A 25411-nucleotide genomic window follows, 5' to 3' on the forward strand; every position below is an offset into this window, starting at 1 on the left:
AACGCAGCCGAAGATAGAGGACACGTCTTTGGGTCGGGTTTATTAATTTTTCCCTCAAACCTGAGGGGCACCTCATTGGTAGCCTAGGGCGGAGCAACCGGAGCATTGGTAGTTGACGCCTCGCGCCATCGCACCTTCAATTTTGTAGACGTAACACGGGCATCCATGAAGCAAGAATAGTTGTATCTTTGCGCCGTCATCAGTGCGCGACCTTTCCTTCGCACTACTATCACGTTGCGTTACTTCCGTTTGTCTTATTTGTAGTAGTGCTTCTAAGGCTACATCCGCAATACAGCTGGAGATAGGAGTGACGTAATCTGTCCTCTTCTTTTAAATTTTTGAGCCTTCAATTTTGCAGATGCAAAACGGTCATCCATCAAACACGAATAACTCGATGACGAAACTGTAGAGCTGCATATCTACGCTTGCGGCGTTGCGGAATTCCTGTCACACTTTATTTTCTACATTAGAAAAAAATAAAGGTCATTTTTCAAAATTACAATGATTTTTCCCCTCTTAATAAAGGATTTTAAGCGAAAATGTCAAGCAATGTTCTTGATTTGGTCTCCTTTAAGAACATGAAATAGAAACGGAGATTATGGAACACCGCAACTGAGGTACGCATTACAGCAGTTTCACCGTCAAATTGTACACTGAAAAAAAAAAAAACACATTGGATCTCGAGTCCAGACTCTAGAAAAAATTAAGAAAAAAAAATACTCTTGTATCAATCGGATTTTTGCTTGAATCAAAAGGAATTCCGCTTAAATTAAAAGGCTTGGTTCTTCATTTAAGTTAGATTCTGATTGAATCAAGAGTACTATTTCTTGTCGATATTTTTAAGAGTCTGGACTCTACATCCAATGTGTTTTTATCCCCAGTGTATCTCTGTTCTGTCATCAAGCCGCGTCTCTTATTTTTAAAATTCGAGAAAATATGTGCTCAAAATATGCTGCAATACGTCCTAATCAAAAATAATTTTGAATAAAAATGAGTAAGAACGTGTTCAAAGTCTCTGGACCGAAAATTTATACACTACAATATTCGAAAAAAAAAAAAATAATAATCTTCAAGATAAACCAAACGAGTATAAGAATATAGTTAAATGTGGTGAGCACCTGTTCTCCGGATGATTTACAAGCTGCCTGAGGTCGAAAAACAAGGGGTACTTTCACTCGGCCGAAAGTCTAGCTTCCGAAGTATCTCCGCGGGTGGAATTAAAATACTCCGATCAATTGAAGTTGCCTCGAGTTCAGGACACAAGCGCGAGGAGTAATCGCATTTAGACGCCGGGACTGTGAAAGCGGGGGTACACGCCGATGTAGACTAGGGTGACTTGACGCTCGCAACCCCTTTCCCCGACTCGGAGAAGGGGGTCGAGCAGTATTTGTTCTAACGACACTTACAACCAAAATCACTTCTGCCTAACCGAAGTGTTCGTTTCGCGCTCGCTCTTAGCTAAGCGTCGCTGCAAAGCAGCCGCCGGCTGTAGTTTCGAGAGGCCGCGAATTGACTCGCGAATTTGACTTGCAACGACTCGAAATCGACTTCCCGGGCTCCGCTTCGCTTCCGATCAGAGCGTCTTGAACGCACGGTGCGCAATGTCTGGAGGGATCTTTGGGTCTAAATGGACCTTACAACGACGGGAGGAAAATGCTAGAGGTTGAGAATACTGAAGGTGATGTTGTATCCTTACATACATGTTCCCAAACTAATATGGTGACGGTTAGAAATGTACTCAACGTGCGTTAAAGTACAGAAAACTAGAAATCTCAATACAGAGGGAAAAAGCTCGTTCGAGCACAATATTCCCCAAAGAGATACGCTGTTTAGTGCAACACTAGTTACGACTATTTAGGAAGGCAACTGCACACGCGTTTCGGGTCTAATCTTGGTTGCCATATTTGTCATCATTTTGATCGGGATTTGACAGAAATTTGAGCGTGTAACTAGGCCATTACCTAGCGAATCGCTTCGGCGCGCGCACAAAACCTATGGTGTAATTTGTGTGTAAAACATGGAATTTCATATGCCTGGTCTCTAACCCGTATATTGTTGGAACAATACAGCTCCATGAGACAAGCATCCTCTTCTCTCTATCTAGTAATCACAACTTCGGTTTATAATGTCAATCCTTATCCGGCATCCGGCCCAACCAATGATCGATGATGTAAAAGGAGAAGTTTTCTCGGCTTTGAGCTACCAGATAAACCTGAAAATGATGTCACAGGAGACGGAAGACAGGGTCCTCAAATTATTAGTAGTACTTAGTAGTAAAAAAGGACAATAAAAACAAAAAGTGAGTGATTAACATCATGTATGACAAAGGGCTGATCCGGCTGCTGGAAAAACTGCCCTCGGAACAATTAAAGCTGAGACTCAGTAATTTCAATAACCAGGGAGTTTATGCGACCCCGTAAAAATGTCGCTTAAGGAGTCGTTACCCGGTGAGATTACGACACCGTTTTAAACAAGTAATTGAAGCGCCAACGGCACAACTTGGACTGGCCCGGAAAGCTACATGGAGAGCCCGGCAGACAGAGCTGCTGTGTTGAGAAAAAACGACATACAGGTATTCAGATGTTGCCTTATGTTCCTGGATAAAATGTTTGTTTTTCCATGCAATTTTCAAAAACAAATTCCGTTCCAAAAAAAAAAGAGAGAAAAAAGACGGGCAAAGCTGCTGTGTTGAGAAAGAGCGATGTGCAAGAATGTTGCCATATGTTCTTAGATAACAAATGACCTGCATATCCTTGCAGTTTTAAAGAAAAAATCAGTCGAAAAAAAGAACCTGCAGTACTTTTGGGACATCCCCTGTAAAAGGCTGTAAAATTGCTGAAGAACAGTAAGCAAATATTGCACGTCTATTCATGGTTTCTACCGGGAATACAATTTTTATCAAAAGAAATTTTGCAAGGTGCGGAGGCACAAACTACGTTGTTCCCTCATACAATAGTGCACTGATACAAATTTGCGAAAAATTAATGTGAGTTTTTTGTCATCTAAAATCATCAGAATTCTGTCCGGTCTGAAGGCCTCACCTACTATTGAATACATTATTCTGCTTCTTATTGCATGCTAATCTACTCAGATGACTCGTAGCTTGAAGCAAGTTAATCAGTTCTCATGAGAATAGTAAAATCTAGTCGAAAGCAACAAAAATTCCGATTTTGATCGACTTGAACTTAGCCTCAAACTGCCTTGACTTGATAGCTGATACAGCCTAGACGTGAGGCCTCGTTTACTTCTACCTACGAGTTAACTGACTCGATTTGCCTTCGTTGAGAATAATATTTTTCATATTAAGTGAGGATCCCCAGGACGAATAAAATTCTGACTTTAGAGGTTAAAAAACTAACAATAATTTGTCAAAAATTTGAACTTCGTCGGAAGAAATTTGGCAACATATGAAAGTTCGTATACGATGTTTATCGTTAACACGGCAGGGAACTTGACGATTTTCGCGCGGGTGCATCCCGGCAGGCCGCTGCCCCCGCTGAAAATTGAAACGGGAGCGAGCGACGCGACTCCCCGATTCGGGCGGGCAAAATAATTATTCCTAGGCTTTACGAGCCATTAAATTCCCGATCGGAGTAAATTTCATCTCGGCCGTTCGCGACTTCGGATTAATGAAAATCAAACTTTCAAACGCCTCGTAAAACGAATAATTAAGTCCGCTTTTTTGTCATTTCCGCGGGGTGGCGGAGCTTGGGGTGAGTTTCCGCTTTCGACGTAGATTCGAACGTTTCTGAATATTTTTCAGAGCAAATTCGAAAGACGATTTCTTGAATATGCGTATGTAAAAAGAGCAATACTGAAAAAGGCGAGTAGTTTCAAATTGTTGATGATTTATCATTAGAGTGCCTCTAAGTTCCAGAATAGGTTATTACAAATGGGTTGTTCTGGTAGGTTAATTTTCAGGAAGTAAGTTCTTAAGAAATGTTCGCGTTGTCAAGATGGACGTTAAGGCTTTAGTTTCCAGCAGTCGTGACAAGAATACACACCCAAGAGTATGCGTTAACTGGGATCAACTAGGCAGGAAATTGAGAGTTCTTGCCCCTCTGGTTCCTAGCACATCTATGATTGAAACTGTTGCACCTTCACTTCGTAATATTTGGACAGCAGTACGGCCTACTACTGTGATTTCTGTTTTAAACGATGAACGCAAACGCTAGACGGAAAACATGCAACATTAGTGTCAATAAACGCATGAAAAAAATGAAGTATTATTTAACTGAAATAACGCCATTTCTGGTATTTCAACGCTTCAGATCCGTTTTCCGTCTTCCTGCTTGGAACCATTACGCGATTTTCCAAAGCTACGAGTGGCTCCGTTCTCGTATTTAGGTCGAAAAAACCTGAAATGTATAGCCTGTGGGACAATTCAGATACTTTGCCAACCATTTTTTCTCATTAAATTTTAACATTTTTCTTCTTCCATTTCCCAAAATAACAGAGCGTTGAACCTGTAAAATTAGTATCAACGAACACGCGAGCTGAAAATAAAGTGTTAGTCACCTGAAATACCGGTGTTTTCGGTAAATCGACCCTCCTGCGTCTGGGCGCACATCTACCAACTTAGACAAGTATTGCTCTCAGGTTTCTTTCAAAGCTCGAATACACTTGGCTCGTATTTAGGTAGAATAAACCTGAAATGTAGCCTGTGGGATGAGTCAGATGCTTTGCCAACGATTTTTTCCAATTAAATTTTAACATTTCTCTTCTTCCATTCCCCACTATAACAGAACGTCGAACATATAAAATTTGTATCAACGGACACACGAGCTGAAAATCAAGTGTTAGTCACCTGAGATACCGGTGTTTTCGGTATATCAACCCTCCCGCGTCTGGGCGCACATCTACCCACTTAGACTCGTATTGCTTTCAGGTTTTTTCAAAGCTCGAATACACGTGGCTCGGTTCTCAGATTTAAATGGACTGTCGTTGTGATTTCAGACAACCAATACTGGCTGGACTCGGCGCTGGCGGCGATGCAGCAGAAGCTGGACACGGACCCGATCAGGGGGACGGCCAAGAACGTCATCATGTTCCTCGGGGACGGCATGTCCGTTCCGACCGTGACGGCGGCCCGCATCTACGCCGGCCAGCTGGCCAAAAAGAAGGGCGAGAGCTCGTCCCTCGCCTGGGAGCGCTTCCCCTACTTGGGACTCGCCAAGGTAACAAGTCAACGTTAATCCCCCCTCCCATGGGGGGAATTTCAATCTGTTGTAGAATCCTTTGATTACATTACACGAAAAAAAAGAAAGAGAAAAAAAAATGGACCGAACGTATCGGCACATTTCGCCGCTCTTCTGATGTGAGAACGTATCTCAAATCTGCATGAGCCCTGGAAGCAAAAGGATAAACGAAGAACAGGGCTCACATGAAAATTGAGAAGCGTCCTCACGTCTGAGGAGCGACGATTTCGGTAACTATACTACCGAACCTACTATACTTGGATCGCATTCAGCGAAAATGAACCAGCGTGATTACAGTAAAGTAAAAATGTTGCATCTTCATAATTATCTATAAAATCTCCCAAAATAGCAAGGAGTTTTTCTCCTCACTTGTTTCGTGTGCTTGTGTTACTTTTAGTGTGCTCGCACAAGTAAGTTTTGTTTGACTGTAAAATGTCATATCTTGTGATATAATTTTTCCTACGGCACGAAAGGTGGTCCTTTGGGGTTGAGGTGCATATGGATTCATTTTAACACCTTTAAAAACAGCATCTACCAGCATGCCCCTTCAAACTCCTTTGATGCAATAAGAGATACTAAATAAATTCCATAATTAATCCATTAATTTCCTCATTGAAAAGATGATCAAGCCGCAGATGAATCAGCAGAAGTTAAAGGGAAAAGCAATTTAATTCAAAAAGCAAATTTGGGAAACTTTTTTTTTTTTCTTCTTTTTGGTGAAAAAAAAGTTGATCAAGCACTTCATGTAAGTTTGAACTTTCAATTGCCCACTGCCATGACTCTTTTACCTCAAACTAAAAATTTTAAAAAAGACTGTATAGAATTCCCAAATAAAAGGAGCAAGTTTTGGGGAGGTTCTTGTTTGGCCCGCGGAATTTGAGTATCAAGGGGGATTTTTCACGAAACAACACGGCGAGCAATCGCCATTTATTTTTGTAGGTATTTAAGGTATCACTCCTTGATTTTAGGCGCTTTATCAATGACCGCGATACGATTGATGTTACAGACATACTGTGTGGACAAGCAAGTAGCTGACTCGGCTTGCACGGCGACAGCGTACCTCAATGGAGTCAAGAATAACTACGCAACCATCGGGGTCAATGCAAAAGTTAAACGAAAAGACTGTGCCGGTAGGTCATGATTTCACCTCTTACAGCACACAGTGGTACAGAAACAGGACAAAAGAAACATATGCTCAGCAGAGGAGGGGAAAGATCATGAGATGACAAAATTACTTTCTGATGGATGAAAAAGTATCCGAAGATTCCGATATCCGAAGTTCAAGGCTCGTGTTGAGTGAGAACCGATTAATGAAAGTGGTGTTAATGGTCATTTTAGGGTCATCTAATATCAAAACGAGTCGATACATTTCTTTCATGATTTTAGGGACTAGAAAAAGTACATCAATTAAGAAGGTGATTAGAAGTGACTAATTTCGTGTAGAAAAATAAAATAAAAACATCATTAATTTTTCATACGCGAAAAAAAAAAAAAATTCTCAATCCCAACTACGTTACACTGCTAGCTGATTTGGGCGTCATATATTACAGTAGTTAAACCAGCCAGATGTATAGTTGGACTGCGTTTTAAAATTTGGAACTATAAATTCTGCTCTTCTGGAAAAACACTTGTGTGTGTAGGGAAACTAATGGCACATACACTGAAAAAAATGAGTTAGCGTCAGATGACTAAAAATGGTTTCTATACACTAACTCAAATTGTGTGATTTGGACACACATGATTTTTGGTTTCTGTACACTAACCACTATTAGTGCTGGAAACTAATTCCGCTACTCTAATTCGCATTCGGTAGGGTTGGGTCAACCTAACCTCAAAACTGAGAGAGGAGAAAACGGCTTAGCGAATGATAACTGGACAATACTTTCAGGAAAATAAGATTTCTTAAAAGATGAGAGGTAAAAATAAACTGACCGGTTCCAAATGAACGACAGAGGAAAGGAATATCCCATAGGTACGTGCAAGTAGACAGAATTATCCTTTAGAGAGACACACACTCACACATGAAACGGTAGCGAATGTTCACACTGAATAAACATATCTCGTCCGAACACTTGAGATATTCTTTTGAAATTACGGGAGAACGCGAACTATAGAAGTAAGCAGTAAGTTCACAGATTTTCGTAAAATATAAACTGAACGCGGAACGCTTTAATCGCAATTTAATACAGAAGATTGACGACTCCAACGAATATCATGCTTGTTTACTTTTTGAATCGAACAGACGATTTCTAACCTTAACAGGTTTATTTATGTTGCTTTCGAGCGTTTTCAAGAAAGAGAGGACACTATAAATCATACCGGGAGTATTTACATTGTCAAACGAGCCCGAAATTTCACATTTTAATTGATTTTCACGAGCTGACGCGATTGAGGCTGTTGTACAGACGCCACTTTTTCGAAACTAAATCAATGTAACGGACAATGTGGCAGTTAGCGTTGAGGGCGAATTAGTTTGACCCGAAGGTGAATTTGTCTTACCACAGCGCTAATTTTACAGCTAGTGCTGTTTTCCAATTCTGGTTCGCGCTCTAGTAAAGTGAAGTCAGCGTATGAAGCGAATTGATTGGTGCTTCAGTACAATAAATTAGTTCTGAAGCCTAATTTTGATTCTACTTGGCGAGAACTTACCAAATTAGTTCTCAACGCTAACTACTTTTTTTTCAGTGTACGTTGTTTTTAAACCCGGCTAAAATTTATAGTTCCAAATTGCAAAATGTAGTCCAGTTGATCCAACCACATTTTCGGCTGTCCCAACCATACCTCTATGGACCTCTGGCTGGAGCAACTACTATAATATCTGGCGCCAAAATCAGCTAGGAGTAGACTTGGGATTATGGTCCTTTATTTCCGTGTAGTGGTAGATGTATCATGCCTTCTCTAGGTACATGAGATGCAATGGACCGAGCGACCCAGGACACGATCATCGCTTGCCGGTACTAATGTTAGTGGCATGGAGGTATAATGTATTGAGTGTTTCTCATAATAATAGGGGTTGGAGTCTTTACTGGGGGGTTTAAGCTCAAATACGTAAAGAAATCAATTAGAATTAAAATGTGAGCCACTGTGCGTTGATCGGACCAATGAACTCCTCTGAAAAGTTGATGCGTGTCCAGTTTATACCGGATTTCTTCATCTGGACCGGTTACAAATGTCAAGAATATTGGCGTCTACTCAGCAAAGAAAAAAAAGCTGTAGATCACAGTGACGGTCAATGGCCATACATTTAATTTATTCTTACAAAAAACCTACATTTGAAAACGGAATAAAAATCAGAGAAAAGACTCCATCTGCATGTAATATCGATGAATGTGATTTAGGTTTTGAAAAGAATGTGTTTTTACTTCACCTACATTCAAAAAGCTGAGCTGTAAAACCTAATTATTAGAGACATATACGAACACGGCGTACAGCTCAGCTTGAAGAGAGACGATTTAACCAGAAAATTTGACCCAAAGTTAGGAGAAAATGAACAGAAAAAGATTTAAAAAGTGGGATTTAAGGATTCACTTCCGACGTATTTAATGGAGTAAAATATTTTCGGAAAAAACTTGGCACTCAGAGCGGCCTTACGCGATTTGGTCATTTTGAAATTCATCTTGAGGACTGGTGGCTTTGCTTTGAGAACAATCTAGGGGGACTATTTACCAAGCTCTACTTGTACGTACCCACCCCTTCCACTCAACATAGTGTGAAGCGAGATATCAACACGGCCCTCACGTAAGAGCGGCGAATGTCATACGAAAACTGAGGTCAAATATGCCATTTTGAGCACGGCTGAAGACGCAAACACTAAACTGGACAATTCAGATGCACCTCCTCCGCATCATATTCATCGCTTGATACGTGCGCATTGGTTAGGGACTTCCGCATTGTGCGGAGTATCTAAAACGAGCATACCCCTTGATAACAATTGGATGCCGTGTGTTTCACATGCAAGAAAGCTCCCTTCACAGATAGTATCTCGCAGGATTTTTGCCATGCCTTTATATTACTTTAAGTTTAACCTCAACGAAAGTTCCCTTCACAGATACTATCTCACAGGATTTTTGCCATGTCTTTAAATTACTTCAAGTTTGATCTCAACTTCATCCTAGACGAGAAATTAGGAGTGTCATTATTTCAAAACAGAAGGCAATTCTATTGAGCCACACACGCCTGGGAAAAAAATTCAAGGGGCACAAGTGCAACATGGGGTACTCCAGAACCGAAAATGGCAGGTCTCGCAGTGGACAGATTGCACTTCTCTCGGCAAGCTACTGTTACTATGTCGCAGGCAATTAGTGAAATCAGGGATTTGGTCGAATGCCTAGGCAAATAGTCAAATAATTTTACTTGGATTGAAATTCTGGTTCTTTTGCTAATTTAAAACAAGTAAATTATTCTCTCAAGTTGATACGGAGTTCCTGTAAAAATTTGCATCATACAATTATGTAAATAAATTAAATCTAGTCCTTAAACGAGCTGTCAAATCTGGATTTTCAGCATGTTATATAATACTGACTTTTTAAAATTCTAAGTTAAACTGACTTTATAAAAATCTGAAAATTAAAATATATGAGGAGCATTGGGGGGCACGTAGATAAGAAAAACTAAGTTGGTAGTTTTTCGTCCACACTGCTAATTTTGTCCACAAATCGGTCACGAGCTGTCTCCGCCGTTTGAGCTCCTTCGAACAAGTTAGTGCTCTGAAATATAGCGTCATTCAGAGCCTTTACCAGGATTTCATTTCTTCGACGAGGATCTTTATGTTTGACTTCAATTTGAAGTGTTCAGACGGATAGGAAGTAAAAATTCATCTAGTCACTGGACTTTACATGAACAGCAAAAGCTGTACCAGCTGGGACCTAGACCATCTCCACAGGCACTTAAGAACTTCAGTCAAAGCTATCTAGTCAGCCTAAAATATACCAAAACAACAGCCGTTCCGGCGCAGGTTCTCAAAGTGTCAACCAAATTGACGTCCAAACTGATGACGCCGATCCTTTAAACTAATAGGGAGCTGGGGCTCCGATTCCTTGGGTTCCTCAGCTCAGTCGTTCAGCTCAAACGTTTACCATCTAGATGGCTACTACATGTATCTAAGTAAGCTAAATTTCGACAACAGCACGCCGTGGTATATAGGGTTTATGTGGGAATGAGACATTAAATTTTACTAATAGAGTTTACGATTCTGTGGGGCAGGTTCGAAGGACGCTGCCAACCGGACGGCCTCGATCCTAAAATGGGCCCAGGACGCCGGGAAGGCGACCGGGGTGATCACGACGACCCGGGTGACGCACGCCTCTCCTGCAGGGACCTACGCGCACACCTCCGAGCGGGACTGGGAGTCCGACTTCGACATCGCCAACGACACCGAGGTCAAGGGCGTCGACTGCCACGACATCGCCAAGCAGCTCATCCTCGACGATCCCGGAAGGAACATCAAGGTGCGTATCTGCCATCGAGCGTTCACCCTCGTACTCCTGACTTCGGTCGTATTGACCCAGATATTAGTAAATACGCGACCTTCAAAACTCGGTATAAAACGGCAAGTTAAGACCCCTGTGAAACTTCCGTTACTCCTCGTTCGATAATTATTTTTCTTATTTCTTGTAAATGGTTAGCTGGATATTTAGTTAGTGACTGGATACTTATGTTTCATAGTAATGTCTTTGCAGAAAATGGCATGTGAGTATTCATTTTTTTTTGTGTGTATATGGAAGGTGAAGCTTAAATAAAAGCATGCAGTATACTACATCTGAAGTGGAGTATTTCCCTTCTCACAGCCATAAGTGTAAGAAAGATAATCTGCTTCACCACCCTATTCCAGCAGCCATGTCGAATTTCAGTAATGAGAAATTAGGTGAAAACATTCCGGGTGATGAGGTTTACGACCTTACAAAAAACAAATATCTTCAGAAAATAATGAAGTTACAGGCTCCCCTGCTGGTATCCTCACCAAAAAGAGAATTTAAGAAAGGGCACGGAAAAGGCGTATGAAACGTCCCTTAAACAAGGATGATGTAACTGTAGTGGTTTTTTAATGGCTCAAAAACTTATTGAAAAAGGTGATTCTCTCTTACTGTATAAGCTATTGGGTCAAAGTGTCGTCCATGGATCCAAATCCATTGACAGTCTTCCTGACCATAAAGATTTATTCATGTTTGGATTCCAAACTAAGAGACAATTGGAAACAATAGGAAAGCTCGTCATTTACGCCCCACCTCCAGCAAAAAAATACGAGTGATTATGGCTCAAAGTGTAAAATCGCGTTCTCTGGTTGGAACACCTATTAATATTGTGCCCGGACGGCAAATGCGCTGAGGCACGACGAGGACACGCATTGCGTGGATGGCACACAAGTTGGTGTCTTCGAGGCGACCTGCGGGGTAGCTTCTTGGCAACTTGACGGACAAGACGCTGGAAAGGTAGCGTGCGGATCAAAAGCTGGATCCTGATAGAACAGGATGATTATAAATTAGAGTTGATTCAACGCGAGCAATAAATTCTGCGTAAGAGGCAAAATAATAAGAACTCACTGACTGTTTCGAAGATCAAAATGAAAGACTGACTTTAGAAGACCTGATAAAGCCGCGGAATAACAACGAATACGACGAACTTAAAAGAGCCGCTGACAAGGTGGAATGGCCAACAAAGCCAATCCATTTTAGGCCCAAGAGGCAAAAAAATATTAGATTATGTGGAATCTGTTTTCTATTCTGGAAATGGTCTAAACAACAGGTAAGCACCACGATACGTGGCCTTTCGAGTACGAATTACGTTTGTTTGAAGAAATTTGTTGGCGAGGTTTATTTCTGATTCCTTTTAGTCATGTATTAATTTTGTTTTGTCCGTTTTGATCAGGTCATCATGGGCGGTGGAAGACGAAAGTTTCTACCCAACACCGTTAGAGATCCCGAGGGTCAAGGTCTCGGTCAAAGACTGGACAATCAGAATCTCATCAGAAGGTGGGAGCAGGATAAGTCAGAGCGGGGAAGCAAACCTCAGTTCGTCTTCAACCGACAACAACTTTTAGATCTTAATATTTTAGAGACTGATTATTTATTAGGTAAGCGGCACCCCTCTACGCACCATCATGATACCACATAAGATTCGGCGATATACGATGAAAGTAATATCCAGGGCCAGCAGGCTGATTATTGGAATTTATTTATTTACTCTTTTGCTTTTTGCACATTTGGCTTCACAAAAACGTCATTTTCTAAATAAAGATATTGCTATAAACATATTTACATACAATTCGTCTTAAGGTAATTATTCATTCATGGACATTCAAAAATTCATTGACTGAGTAGAAGCATTTTACTATTAAATGTCTTGTGGCCAGCTTACCGAATGTTGGTTTATATATGCTTTCTTGTATGGCAATTCATCAAAGAACTTCCATGCCTTTGTGAGGTATGCGTCGTTCTTTGATAAAATGCTTGGTTGGTGATATCTTGTGCCATACCCATGTGTCTCTGCCTTATCTCCCTTCAGCCTTTTAGCCAGTAATTTAAGGTGACTCATAATTATTTTGGCTGGTAATGTTAATATCTCATTTTTTATGAAGTGTTCTCGGCATGATGTGTCTTGCTTCAGTTTCAGAATGGTTCTGATTGATTTTTTTTTGGAGAATAAAGATTTTCTCTATCTGTTTATTACACGCGCATGACCAAGTATTGATACAGTAATTTATACGAGACTCGACTAGTGCGTGATAGGCTAGTAGAAGAAGTTTTTTATCGCAGAATTTACTTAACATCCTTAGGACAAAAATTGACGAAGCTATTTTAGATCTTATTTCGTCACAATGCATTTCAATGTTTAATTTATTACCAAGGTAGAGTCCAAGATATTTTAGTGCGTTTACTTCTGAACGTGTGGAGGTAGTGAACGAAGTGCCACTGAGGTGTCTCCCTTATCGAAGGTATATGAGAAAATAGTGGTGAAGCAAATTTCTCGATTTTTAAGAAAGCATAAAATTCTCTATGTGCCAGTACGGCTTTCGTGAATCACTTAACACAGAGGAAGCAATACAGAAATGTATTAACATTTGTTAATACATTTCTGTATTAACAATTGTACTATATGAGATATATGAGATGAGATACAATATTGTATAGTAATAATCTCGTAAAATTGGATAGAAGATGCGGTGGATTTCGCGAAGAAATACGTTCCTCATTGAAGGGATAGAGGCAACCTCCCAGCACAGGCGTTATTGGAACACGTGTTCGAAATTACGACCGAAGTACAAGTCTAAAATTAATATAATTCAATAATTATCGCATTCGACTTTTGAATCTACTCCGAATAAATGAGTGAGGAATGAGCCAATGTTGCTGCCTTGAAATTTGGACCCTCGCCCATATGCTGTTGTAAAGAGTCAATAGCCCTCCCGCCAGAATCTAGAAACTTGCTGTTTTCGGTTTCCTCCGCCAACAGCGCGCAGGCGGGGGAACCCGAAAACACAAGTCAGGCCTTCAGCCATTCCCGTTCCTCGATCTTTCGTGACTGCGTCGTGAGATGTAAGTTGTTTTTTTGAAATCCGCCCTTCGAGGCTGAATCTTCGTTCTCTCCTTAGTTTTTTAGTGTGTTATGACTTGTGCAGTCTCGCGTGGAGGTTGGACAAGCTAGAAGGGTTCCTCCTAACTCCGTTGTTCTTTCTTTTTGATGTCCCACCCATCATCCCTTCGGGACTCCGGTCCCAAGAGGCGGCTTTTCCCCTAGCGGGAAAAGTCGACCTTTACACTGTGTACCATGTTTTATTTCCGTCTAAAAAAATGGACATTAAATCGGATATTTAATCACATCACCATGTATGCTGTGTACCATGTTTTTATTTCCGTCTAAAAAATTGGATATTAAATCACATCACTATGTATGCTGTGAGCCATGTTTTATTTCCGGCTAAAAAACGGATATTAAATCGGAAATTTAATCACATCACCATGTGGTCGCCGAGGTCTTTCAACATTTTTCTAATTCTAGTTTTAATATACTTTCCTGTAAATGACGAAGTGGGCCTCGAAACGTCCTGTATTTGTTTTTTATGTTAGTTTTCATCTTTGCTTCCGCAATTTTCCTTTGCTTCTCATTGCTGACAATTATATAATCTATTATCGATGTTGGATGCGCAGGGCTTTTCGAAGCGAGTCACATGCGTTACCACCTGGAGGCGGACCCGACGACGGAGCCGACGCTGGCCGAGATGACGGAGGCGGCCGTGAAGCTGCTCAAGAAGGAGAAGAACGGGTTCTTTCTCTTCGTCGAGGGCGGGCTCATCGACAAGGCCCACCACGAGAACTGGGCCCAGATGGCTCTGGACGAGGCCCACGAGATGTCCAAGGCCGTGGAGACGGCCGTCCGGCTCACGCAGGAGTCGGACACGCTCATCGTGGTGACGGCCGACCACGCGCACACCATGTCCATGAGCGGCTACCCGGCGCGCGGCAACGACATCCTCGCCGCCACCGAGAAGTCCGACGTCGACAACAAGCTCTACGCCACGCTCAGCTACGCCAACGGCATGGGCTACCGGGAGGCGGTCCTCGTCAAGGACGCCGACGGCAAGGACGCTTGCACCCGCTTCGACCTCGCCAACGATCTCCCCGATAGTGAGTACCCCAGCTTCTGACTTCCACACCCATGCACTTGTATTTAGTTGGCTTTGAGAAAATCAATGGAACTGATGTCACTTTAAGGATGGAAATTTGAGGTTTCATTGTGGACTTAGGGTTGATACATATCAGACTGTGGTCCCCTGTTCCTTTCAGTTTAAAAACAAAAAATCTAATTTTCTTTGATTCAATAAGATCATGCTTTTTCAATTCACCTTTTAAAAGGAGCAGGTTTCTTCAGCGGCCTTATGTTGCAAGTATTCCAATCATAGCGATTAATGTATCAAAATTAAAATTCGACCTTCTCCCCTTTTTTTTCATTGGTAGGATATAGTACTTATGCTGGAACCTCACATTCAACACGGCCATTCCCTAATAGCCCAGACAAAATCTTTTACGTCCACCCTGAGCAACGCGGTGAAAAACTTTCCATCGTGTGAACCTCCTCCCAATAATTTAAACCCGTCCACAGCAATTATGCAGCAACAAAATTGTTCGACAGAAACAACATCTGGCAGCACCTTGCTTTTTTTGGAGTCGCAGGCGTATTCAATCGAATCGCCAATTTGTAGAAGTAGTCCAGTTGAATCACCGGTTAAGTTCCCTGTCCCATCTGAGTTACCATTGGAGTCACCGCCCGAGACTGCGTAAACCATGCATAAACCTTGTCTCATATAACTATACGTTATATGAGACATGGGGCAGCGTTACTTACTGGCTATTCATATACACTTCGTCGGTTCCGGGCACAGATGCCGAAAATGTCGGGTGCCTAAGCCGCAGATTAAACTGATCCGGGTTCAGAGGCCAAAGTCCAATTAAATAACTTAAAGGAGAACAGACGCCTCAGAAGGGTTAAACCGTAATGTCGGTGAGTGATTGTTGGAATGTTGGATGCGCTTAAAAATGGTGATCAAGCATCCGTTCACTAATATGGGTTCTTGAAAAAATGTTTAAAGAATTTCGGCACCAGTCAATCTTTTTGAGTCAGGATTGACAAACTGACTAAGGAATGTTCGTTAAAAGATAAAACGAGAGTTCAGATGAAATAGCTTGTATTGACGTGGTGAAGGCACATATCACAGATTTCACAAATTAAATGTCACTAAATTATACAGCGTCAAAGTTGAAATAAGGAGTTGCACTATTGGTGGAATAAAACCGATGAGAGAGATATACACGGGTCGTGGGTCATAAGGATGTTAAAAGACCTGAGAGAGAGACGTGGGTCATGGGTCGTAAGATGGTAAAAAGACCTCGATTTTTAGGCAACCCACGCTTATATAGTCTTGCTGACGTCACGGGTGGTGAGACAACAAGGCTACGCGTGATTGGTTGGCTATAATCTATGTAGGTATCAGTTGCAAGTCTAGTAATTAATTTTATGGGACATTATTAAAGATTTGTAGAGGGATAAAGTGAAAAAGTTGAAAATGAGGACTGGATTGACTGAAACTTGAGTTAAAAATGGGAATCGAAAAATGTAAGGGAAAAATATGCTGAGGTGTTGACAGTGATGTAACCTCGAATCCAAGATATTCGGCAACGTGCATCCCTGCCTCACTATACGGGAGGGTGCACATGCGTTGGCCCTTGCCCACTCGCGGGGTCAGGCAGCCGTCGAAACTGATTTCGCGCTGGCGGAGCAGGAGCGATCTGTGTGAGAAATGCGCTAGCTGTAGCACATGCCTGCGTCCATTTTTTCCCCTCGACATGACAACCAAAAATCTCTCTCTCTCTTTGGATTTGCCATGTTCTCTCTCCAAATTTTGGCGTGTGGCTCTTTTCTGCTCCTTATTGGCTGTTTCCACTTTGATCAGGAGCTACGCGATCCGATGTTACACACTTACGGCAACGCGGCAACTCTATGAGATGAAACATACGCTATACCAATTAATAAAGTGCGACTACTAGTTCGACTGAACAGGAGTTAAGAGTTGTGAAAGGAAATGTAGCTACGTTGACGTAGAGTTATGTCCCTTCGACTGGGAAACAACGATAAAGGGCGATGCTTTATTTATACCGTGTCTGGGAGCTCACTCCAGGAGCAACTCAGTGCCAAAAAATAACATCATAATCCGAAGAATAAAGGGGCGGATTGACGACCTTTTAGAGTGAAATGCTGAGCACTAAGCTCGTCGGTTTATTGCGCGGATAAACGCTCCCCGAAGGAGAAGCTGAATAATTCACCTGCAAACATCCCGAGAAAAGTTTCCGCGCGCGACAGAACATCTCCAAACGCTGAAACATCCCGATCGTCCCCCGCCGCGCAGTGCCGAGAGCGGAAGAGTGCGAGAAGTTGGTGTTTTTCTTCGGCAATAAGCCTGCGGGCTTTCGCATCGATTTCATAAGACAAGCGCGGGCAAACATTCAACAGGTGCCTGACAAACACCGCCGTATCGATGAGGATCTTGGCACTTGTTGAAAATATCCTTCCCTTGCGTGCGGGCCGATGATACTTGGAGGAGGCCATTTGTGGCGCGACGCTTTCACCTCCGTGATTGATGCATAGAGGGCCGTATTCGTAGTCCTTTTTTAAATCGGCCTTTTCCTAGAACGGCCTTGTAGGACTTTTTCAAGTGAAGACGGATAAAAAGTAGTGGAGGTTATTCTTTAAAATTGTGGTACTATCACAATTAGAGGATGGTGTGGACACTTCCAATTGAATGTCGTGGTACTACAACTTAAGTTGGGATAGTGCCACAACATTTGGGTTTGGAAAATTTATAGTGATAAATTGGAAATGTCCAAATCATCCAACAGCCCCGTGCTCTTGTTTCTCCGTGAATGAAGCCTTGAACATGGAATCATAAAAAATACACTATTAGTGAGCTTCGAGTAGAAGTCTGCGAGTGAAATTCTGGAAGTGGATCCTTATAAAGGATCACATCGATCCCGAAAAGAATACATTGCTAAAATTAATACGTAAAACAAAAGAAAATGTTGCGCGCGTTATGAGAAAATTGAAGGTAGGTTCGCGCTTACCTTTAAATTTAACAAAATCATGGATGTGTTTCTTCGGTAATATGTAATTATAGGGAGGACGAATAATCAAAATCCTCTGTGAGCGTCCATTTCCAGAATTATCTCGCAGAATTGTTATCACATTTTACAACAAAATGTATATTTGATGATACTATGTTAGGGGCTTCCTTAAACCTCCCATGGTACCTTAGCAAACAATAAGGAGCCATTGATAATAAGAATATTCCAAGTCAAAGTTTCTGCTTTGATTCAATATCTCATTCAGAATAGGAAAAAAACCTTCCCTACTAAAAAACAGCATGCAGAAGGGAATGAAACATGCTTATAACACCTGAAATTACTGTCTCCGCAGTTAAAATGGCGAGAGAACAGGGATTTTATCTGACATTTATTCTGGGGAGGGGGAAGGGGCAAAATACCATTTACACTTCATTTAAGCCACGAGTGTTTTAAAGTTTTTCTCATGTGACCTTCAAATCTTTCCAATAGCTTTAAGTAAAATTTACTCTAACCTAAGTTAAATAACAGAAGGCATACGCTATACGCGTTATTCCTCGCTTTGCCTTGCGTTTTTATCATTCAAGCGAGCATGCATGCATGCACTAAACTGGGGTATTTACTTTTTCCCTTGTTAATCGGGCATAACCAGGTGACTTCCTTCGAACTTCATACGACATGCAAACGATAATCCAGACATCAACTTACGAACATCATTTCATGCCCGTTTTAAATGAGATTCTACGGGTGAAATGTAACCGATTCGCTCAGCACGCAATCTTGTTAAAGTTGGATGAATGCTCCGCGGCAATAAAACCGTGCGATTTCCGTGAGGGGAATCCCGAAAGTAATCATTCCGTTATGCCTTCCCCAGTTTCGCTTGGCGGATATGAAGTCGAATCATTATTAGATTATCTTTGCCTTTTGAGGTACATGAGTAAGACTTGAAGTGATGTTCTACTTAGATCCGAATTGATGGTTTGGTTATAAAAATTGTTTTTAGTTACGATGAACTGATACACATACACAGAAATTCAGAGTGAATTTGAAGCGACTTAGCATAAAACAACTTTTTGATCAAAAATACATCATAGCATCAGCCAAACAATTTCTCGGATACAACTTGAACCTACGGGACAACCTTAATGGTGTTTCAAAGGCTATAAAAGAAATTATGCGACGAAAGGCTGTACAGTGAAAAGATAAAAGCGTAAGTTGGTGGTCAAATTGCACGTTTTAGGAACATGACGAAGCCTAACCTTTGAGTTTCCTCATTGAAACACTATAGCGCCCTTTAGAAGGTCGTGATTTAAAACGTGCGGAAAGGTAATTACATTGCACTACGTAGTTAGTTTGATTTCTAAAATTAGCATGCTTGCACCAACCACTGCTCGTATCTCCCTTGCATATTGTCCTCTACATATATCTCTACTCTGTATACTTTACTGATTATTGCCCCTAGGGTCGCGATGCATCTGAATACGCAACAAACGTTTTAATTGGGAATTTACTGGTCAAAAAAGTAGAGTGATACTTCTTCAGTCTGCTCATTTCATATAAAACAGCTGTAAAAGGGAAGCTTATCTAACTTCCTTATACTTTTAGGTTTAAAAAAAAAACAAAAAAAAAATATGTTCCTTATAATTTTAGCTGTAAAATACACGTTTTACAATCTCGAGGAAACCCCTCCATTGATTGCCACACTGCACGCAACTATCGATATCCCCGCATGTCTTCACCATTGCATGTCTAGCCGTAAGTCCGGTGGCAGGGACTAACCTGGTATCCTTTGCAGGGACGAACGTGGAGTACCGCTACCCGGCCCTGGCCCCGCGGGACCAGGAGACCCACGGCGGCGACGACGTGGCCGTGTACGCGCGGGGCCCGTGGGCCCACCTCCTGACGGGCGTCTTCGAGCAGAACCTCATCCCGTTGGTCATGGGCCGCTCGGCCGACTTGGGGCCCGGCCGCGACTCCGCCAGAGGGGCCGCCGCACCCGCCGCGGCCCTCCACCCCGCCGCCCTCCTCCCGCTGGCCGGAATCCTCTGCATGCGCTTCCTACTGGGTGGCTCCTAGCCTCAGGGTAAAAACATCATTTTTGATTACGCTTACTGTGGGTCACGGCTTGCATGTCCATTACCACTTCGCATGTACTGGGGGAACTCCATTTTGTAATAACACTAACAAATGGATTGCATTTTGCAAAAAGGAACCAGGAGCATTGCAATGTTGCTAAGATTGTGCGACCTCTTTTGTCTTGGAAGAAAAATCGGATTATCTGTAAACAGTTTCTTTTTTACTCGCTAAAAACTGTAAGTTTAAGACAAAATTACCGTGTAAATGTCGTACTTTTTCAAGATTTCAATATTTTTATCGCAAAGGATGAAGTTGCAGAATTTTAGCAACATTGCAATGCTTCTGGTTCCTTTTTGCAAAATGCAATCCAAATCGTCGCCCGGTTGTCATAAGGCTGTATAACTGCAAAGCGAGATGAGCCGTGAAATTCGGTGAGCCGTATGGACGACAGGGTTCATCCAGAAGTTCAGTTACGCGTATATGTGTCAGCCAAGCGAGGAAATATTGGACTAGTGTTCAGGGCCGGATTTAGGGGGTGGCCACATGGGCCGCGGCAAATGTTGTAATTTTTCAACTGTAGGTATCAAGAAAAAAATCTGATTCAGAAAAAAAAAATTACAAACGAGAAAAGGCGGAAAAATCTCTCATTTCCTGAGAGTTAAAGTATAGTCATTTCTAAATTGTACGTCTTTCGGTGATACAAGAGACAGCGCCTATCATTGGTCTAGTTGAGAGAGAAACCAAGGACGCAAGTTGGCCTGGGGCGGCGCGGCGAAGACAGCAATGATGACGAGGACTTGAGATGGAAAGGAGAAGCTCTCGGCGCACCGATCAGAATGGAGCACAAATTAGCGCCTACAAGACTCCATGAATACTTCACGCATTGCGTCAAAAACAGTGCGGTCAGCATGAAACGCATAGCGCCTACAAGACTGTCGGGATACTTCACGCATTGCGCCAAACACGGTGCGGTGGCGCGGTGTCGGAAATTAAAATCAGTAAACCACTTCATGTTTATTCTTTCATAATTTTTTCGTTCTTTTCTTATTCAATGAAAGGCCTCGTCCACACAGAGATAGGTTTACGGAACTTAATTTTCGCGCAAAGCTCCGTGACCTTTTGCTAGCGTTGACAGGACTTTCACAAAAAATGTGCCAAACACGGCGAGAAAAGGCGTCTTATGCACCCCTCCTCCCCGTGCACGTTCACTTGATGGTTTGTATCGATGTTTCAAAACGAGAGAAGGGGCGGCAAAATACTGGCGGCCCATAGGCGGCAATAAGTAAATTCGGCCCGGCTAGTGTTAACGTTATTGCAGGTCTGCGGGCTGATCGTTGGAAATGCTATGAGGGATCCTATTGGTCGAAACAGGTGGTTGAAATGGACAAAGGAGATAGGTGATCTAACTAATGGCAACCCACGAAAAACCTTTGGGTTAGTCCATCATATTCTCATTTGGACGTATTTCTGTCAAATAGAACTATGTGCATTGAGACATGAGCCCTGAGACCCATTAGAATCTGTGCATAACAGAGCTCACGTCATAATGCACATAGTTCTGTTTGATAAAAATACGTCCATTTAATCTAATGGAACCACCCATTTCAACCAACAGGAGCACTCCGTACTCCGTATATCCTCTTTGTCTATCGCTTTAACTGTCAATTTCAAAAACCAGCTCTACTGGGTCAAGTGATGTTACCGGTGAATGTTAATTAGCTTTGTAAGGGTATCCGAAAAAGTTTAGTGTTTTCTGAAAAAGACCGCGTTCGTACGAGTTCACGAGTGCGAGTGCAGGTCAGGGGTACAAATAGATGGCGAGAGGGCCGAAATGATCATTGTCAGATAGAGGGAAAAAACTGAGAAGAATCGGGAAGAAGTGCAATATACGCAAAAATTCATCCAAAGTGTGAAAATTCAAATTTCAATTAGTGTGAGTGCCGAATATTCTTGATAGGACTGCCAAGTACGGGACGATACGACTCTTGTTAATTTAAATTGGGAGGAACTTCAGATTCAAAAAGGGGTTCTAATGAGCTCCCCTACGAGTTTCATTAAAGAGTGCCGAACGGGGCCCCGAAAAATTTTCGACCTTTTCTGTCAACGTTCAGGGGGCAATCGCTCTACCACCCCATGCGGCCAATCCGCCTTTGGTTGTGGTGAAATGATTGTGGATACAAAGTAACTTCGACAAATCGACGAGTCATTTTACATGATGGCAGATCGTAAGTGCACGCTTTCCTTTTTGATATTTGCCATGGCTTGGTTGTTCTCAGCAGGAGATCTTGTTTTTCGTTGGGGCCGACAATCTGCATATTATTAATTTACCGCAGTATTTTGTGCACTTTGGAAGCTAACAAGATTAACTTCTGAGTTTTTTCTACATCATTATGGGCCGTGATTTGGGTAAAACGATTATAAAATACCAATTTTCATACCTTCTGATGACAAATATAGTCTTCTCAGTGCACGTATTTCAAATGCAAGAATTAAAAAAAAACTTGATGAACAAGCTTACCGTCGTTGATTTTTACACCTATAAAAGACGTTTATTCAACGTACTGGATGTAAAAATTACAACGAAAAATGCGACTGAACTGCACGCATATTTGAGTCTGTCTGTGCGATTCGACATTCTTTTTTTACAATTTACTGTATGTCAACTGCTCATATGTTTTTATACTAATATAATACTAATGTTTAATACTAATATTTTTTTCATTCTACATCCACGAAAAGGAATCCAGAGCCTCTCCGGTAATTTTTCTCTTTAATATACAGCGCAGGGGTGGGGGGCAGCATATGTAGGTGCCTACCCCTCCGTCCGAAATCGCCACCGCCGAAATTCTCTGGTCCGCAAAGACCACCGGCTCTGTTCCGCCTGTATAACGCAATCGCCACCGTCAAAATATGAGAATCCGCAAACGCCACCCGATTCTTAGAATCCGCAAACGCCACGTCCGCAAACGCCACCGCACCAATCGCTCTACCACCCCATGCGGCCAATCCGCCTTTGGTTGTGGTGAAATGATTGTGGATACAAAGTAACTTCGACAAATCGACGAGTCATTTTACATGATGGCAGATCGTAAGTACACGCTTTCCTTTTTGATATTTGCCATGGCTTGGTTGTTCTCAGCAGGAGATCTTGTTTTTCGTTGGGGCCGACATTCTGCATATTATTAATTTACCGCAATATATTGTGCACTTTAGAAGCTAACAAGATTAACTTCTGAGTTTTTTCTACATCATTATGGGCCGCCATTTGAGTAAAAAGATTATAGAATACCAATTTTCATTTCTTTTGATGACAAATATAGTCTTCTCTGTGCACGTATTTCAAATGCAAGAATTAAAAAAACCTTAATGAACAAGCTTTCCGTACGTTGAGATTTCTACACCGAAAAAAAGAGGTTTATTCGACGTTCTGGATGTAAAAAAAGTGAGCGAAAACTTAAAAAATGCTGAATTACCCTCTACAACTATTCCTTTAGCAATGCCAATATGTATGTAAAACTAACTGCTCTGGCGGGTAATTCAGCATTTTTTTTCTCGCACACTTTTCTTACATCCAGTATGTTTCATCAACTTACATTTTTTCCGGTATATTTATTAGTTGAAAATTTCCCGTAAATCTCACTGGAAATATTACGGAGCTGGTGGTTGTTTAACCGCGAATCAATTCGGTGTCCTCGGATGAACAACTGGCTTGCGGTATTCGAGCGCTATGCACAGAATGCCTCTGCCGAAACCTCGCGTGGGGCTCCTCTCATTAAAAGGCCCGTAAATTTTGTCACTCGTCTTGCCGGCGATATTAAAAGGGCGAGCGCGGCTCCCGGGGAAGGAAGGTAAAAATCAACTTCCCGACCGCCGCGCCGCGGTGGCGAAGGGGGATGTCGGACGAACGACGACACTCGAAAAATAATTTAAAAATCAGACGAGAATGTTCTATTAAAAAATCCGCGGAGAGCTGCGGAAAATATGAGAAATACTTGAAAAGCAATTAATATCGGGAATAAAAACTTTTTTTTCGCGTTTTTGTGATCAGCATTATTTATTGCCCGGAATGAAATTAAAGCGTTTATTTTAATTTAGCGCGTGTCCCCGCGCTTGAGAGGCGGCGGAAAAATTTAGCTTGTCTCTCGTTCCGAGTTCCCTCCTCCTCACCGCTCTTTCCGAGTCATCCTCCTGCCCCCTTGCCTCGACGGAGGCGGGTCCGAAAGTTGGCAACATTGTCGTTCCTCCATTTAAACTGCAATAAAAATGATCGATTCTTATCGACGCACCTGGCTCTACCTCCGAGAATCGATTCATTTCCATAGGTTTAAATGGAGAGAAAACAATATTGCCAACGTGCTGGATCCGAAAAATGCATCGCACTGAGACCGTTGATGATCAGCCGCCGTAAGCGCACGCTACCGATATCGAAACAACCAAAGAGTTGACGTGTCCGTCTATAAAATTAAAGAGCTAAACGGGATTTACAAGCCATAACGTCGTTCAAATCGCATTTACAAGTTAGGAATAAAACTTTAAAAAGCTTTTAGCGGCCGAAAAAATCCCATCGCTGGCCCGAGCGTGACACTCGTTACGTCAGAATAGGAAGTGAAACATTTTTCAGGGGCGCTCCGATCCGACCCCGTCGAATCTGACAGCCCGGAGTCGGGACAGCGTTATGACTGCCTCGTAAATTCGCCTTCGCAACGGCCGGACGCCTCCCGCATGATTGACGCGTCGGAACTGTTGCTCGGGCCGCGCGCCTGCCACCGATCATCGAGGCCGACGAAGCGACTTTGATGCCTCCCCCGATTTTGACTCGGGTGTTGTTGGTCCGAGCGGGCGAGAACGCGGTCCTCTTCAGGGATGGATGGTGGACGCGCTTTCGAACGAATCACACTCTGGTTGTTTGAGGAAGGAGATAATGCGGTTAATTTCTCGTCCTATCGTGCTTGTTCTCGTGACTTATACACTGATAAATCGAGGACTGGAATTCCGTGCCGAAGTCTAAATGGCACCAAACAATGAGTGTGCGAAGTGAAATAAGCCCCATAAAAACATAGGATGCTCCGTAAAAGTGTAAGTCACCCCGTAAAAAGAATGGATTCCGCTCCGCATTCATTTCACCCTGCGTTAGTGGGCGCTGTATGGACTCCGGCACAGTTTTACTCTAAAATGAATAACAGTGTACGCCTGCGGTCATTCCGCAATCATTCTTGTAGTCAGCTCCAAATTTTTCATAGTGTGCGCTTGTGGTCATTTCGCAATCATCCTTCTAATCAGCTCCAAATTTTTAACAATATGCGCTTGCGGTCATTCCGCAATCATTTTTGTGATAAACTTTTAACTTTCCTGCTTGCTTTACCTACTGTATCATCTTGAAATATGGGAAACCATTGATCAGTTCTGTAGGTGTTTGGGTAAAAAGGAAAGCAACCACTAAAATTTCTCTAATGGTTGAACCTAATTGTATCAAACACATTCGCAAGCGCAACTATCCTACTGAAATGTGGAAAAACCTGCAAACAGCATTTG

The 25411-nt window shown here is 42.2% G+C and overlaps 2 protein-coding genes across 4 annotated transcripts in view; one reads left to right on the forward strand and one right to left on the reverse strand.

The window, feature by feature from the left end:
• The window catches only part of LOC109042662 (Dpr-interacting protein beta), a 404914-nt gene that overhangs the window by 235307 nt on the left and 144196 nt on the right, over positions 1-25411 (reverse strand). The window lies entirely within an intron of this gene.
• The window catches only part of LOC109042661 (alkaline phosphatase), a gene marked incomplete at its 5' end in the record, with an annotated part of 52439 nt that overhangs the window by 26076 nt on the left and 952 nt on the right, over positions 1-25411 (forward strand). Inside the window, 5 exon segments of the mRNA XM_072301171.1 lie at positions 4957-5177; positions 6205-6328; positions 10401-10645; positions 12063-12267; positions 14342-14818. Coding sequence (XP_072157272.1) covers positions 4957-5177; positions 6205-6328; positions 10401-10645; positions 12063-12267; positions 14342-14818 — 1272 coding nt within the window.

The sequence above is a fragment of the Bemisia tabaci genome, chromosome 6 (assembly GCF_918797505.1).
Source record: "Bemisia tabaci chromosome 6, PGI_BMITA_v3".
Classification (NCBI taxonomy): domain Eukaryota; kingdom Metazoa; phylum Arthropoda; class Insecta; order Hemiptera; family Aleyrodidae; genus Bemisia; species Bemisia tabaci.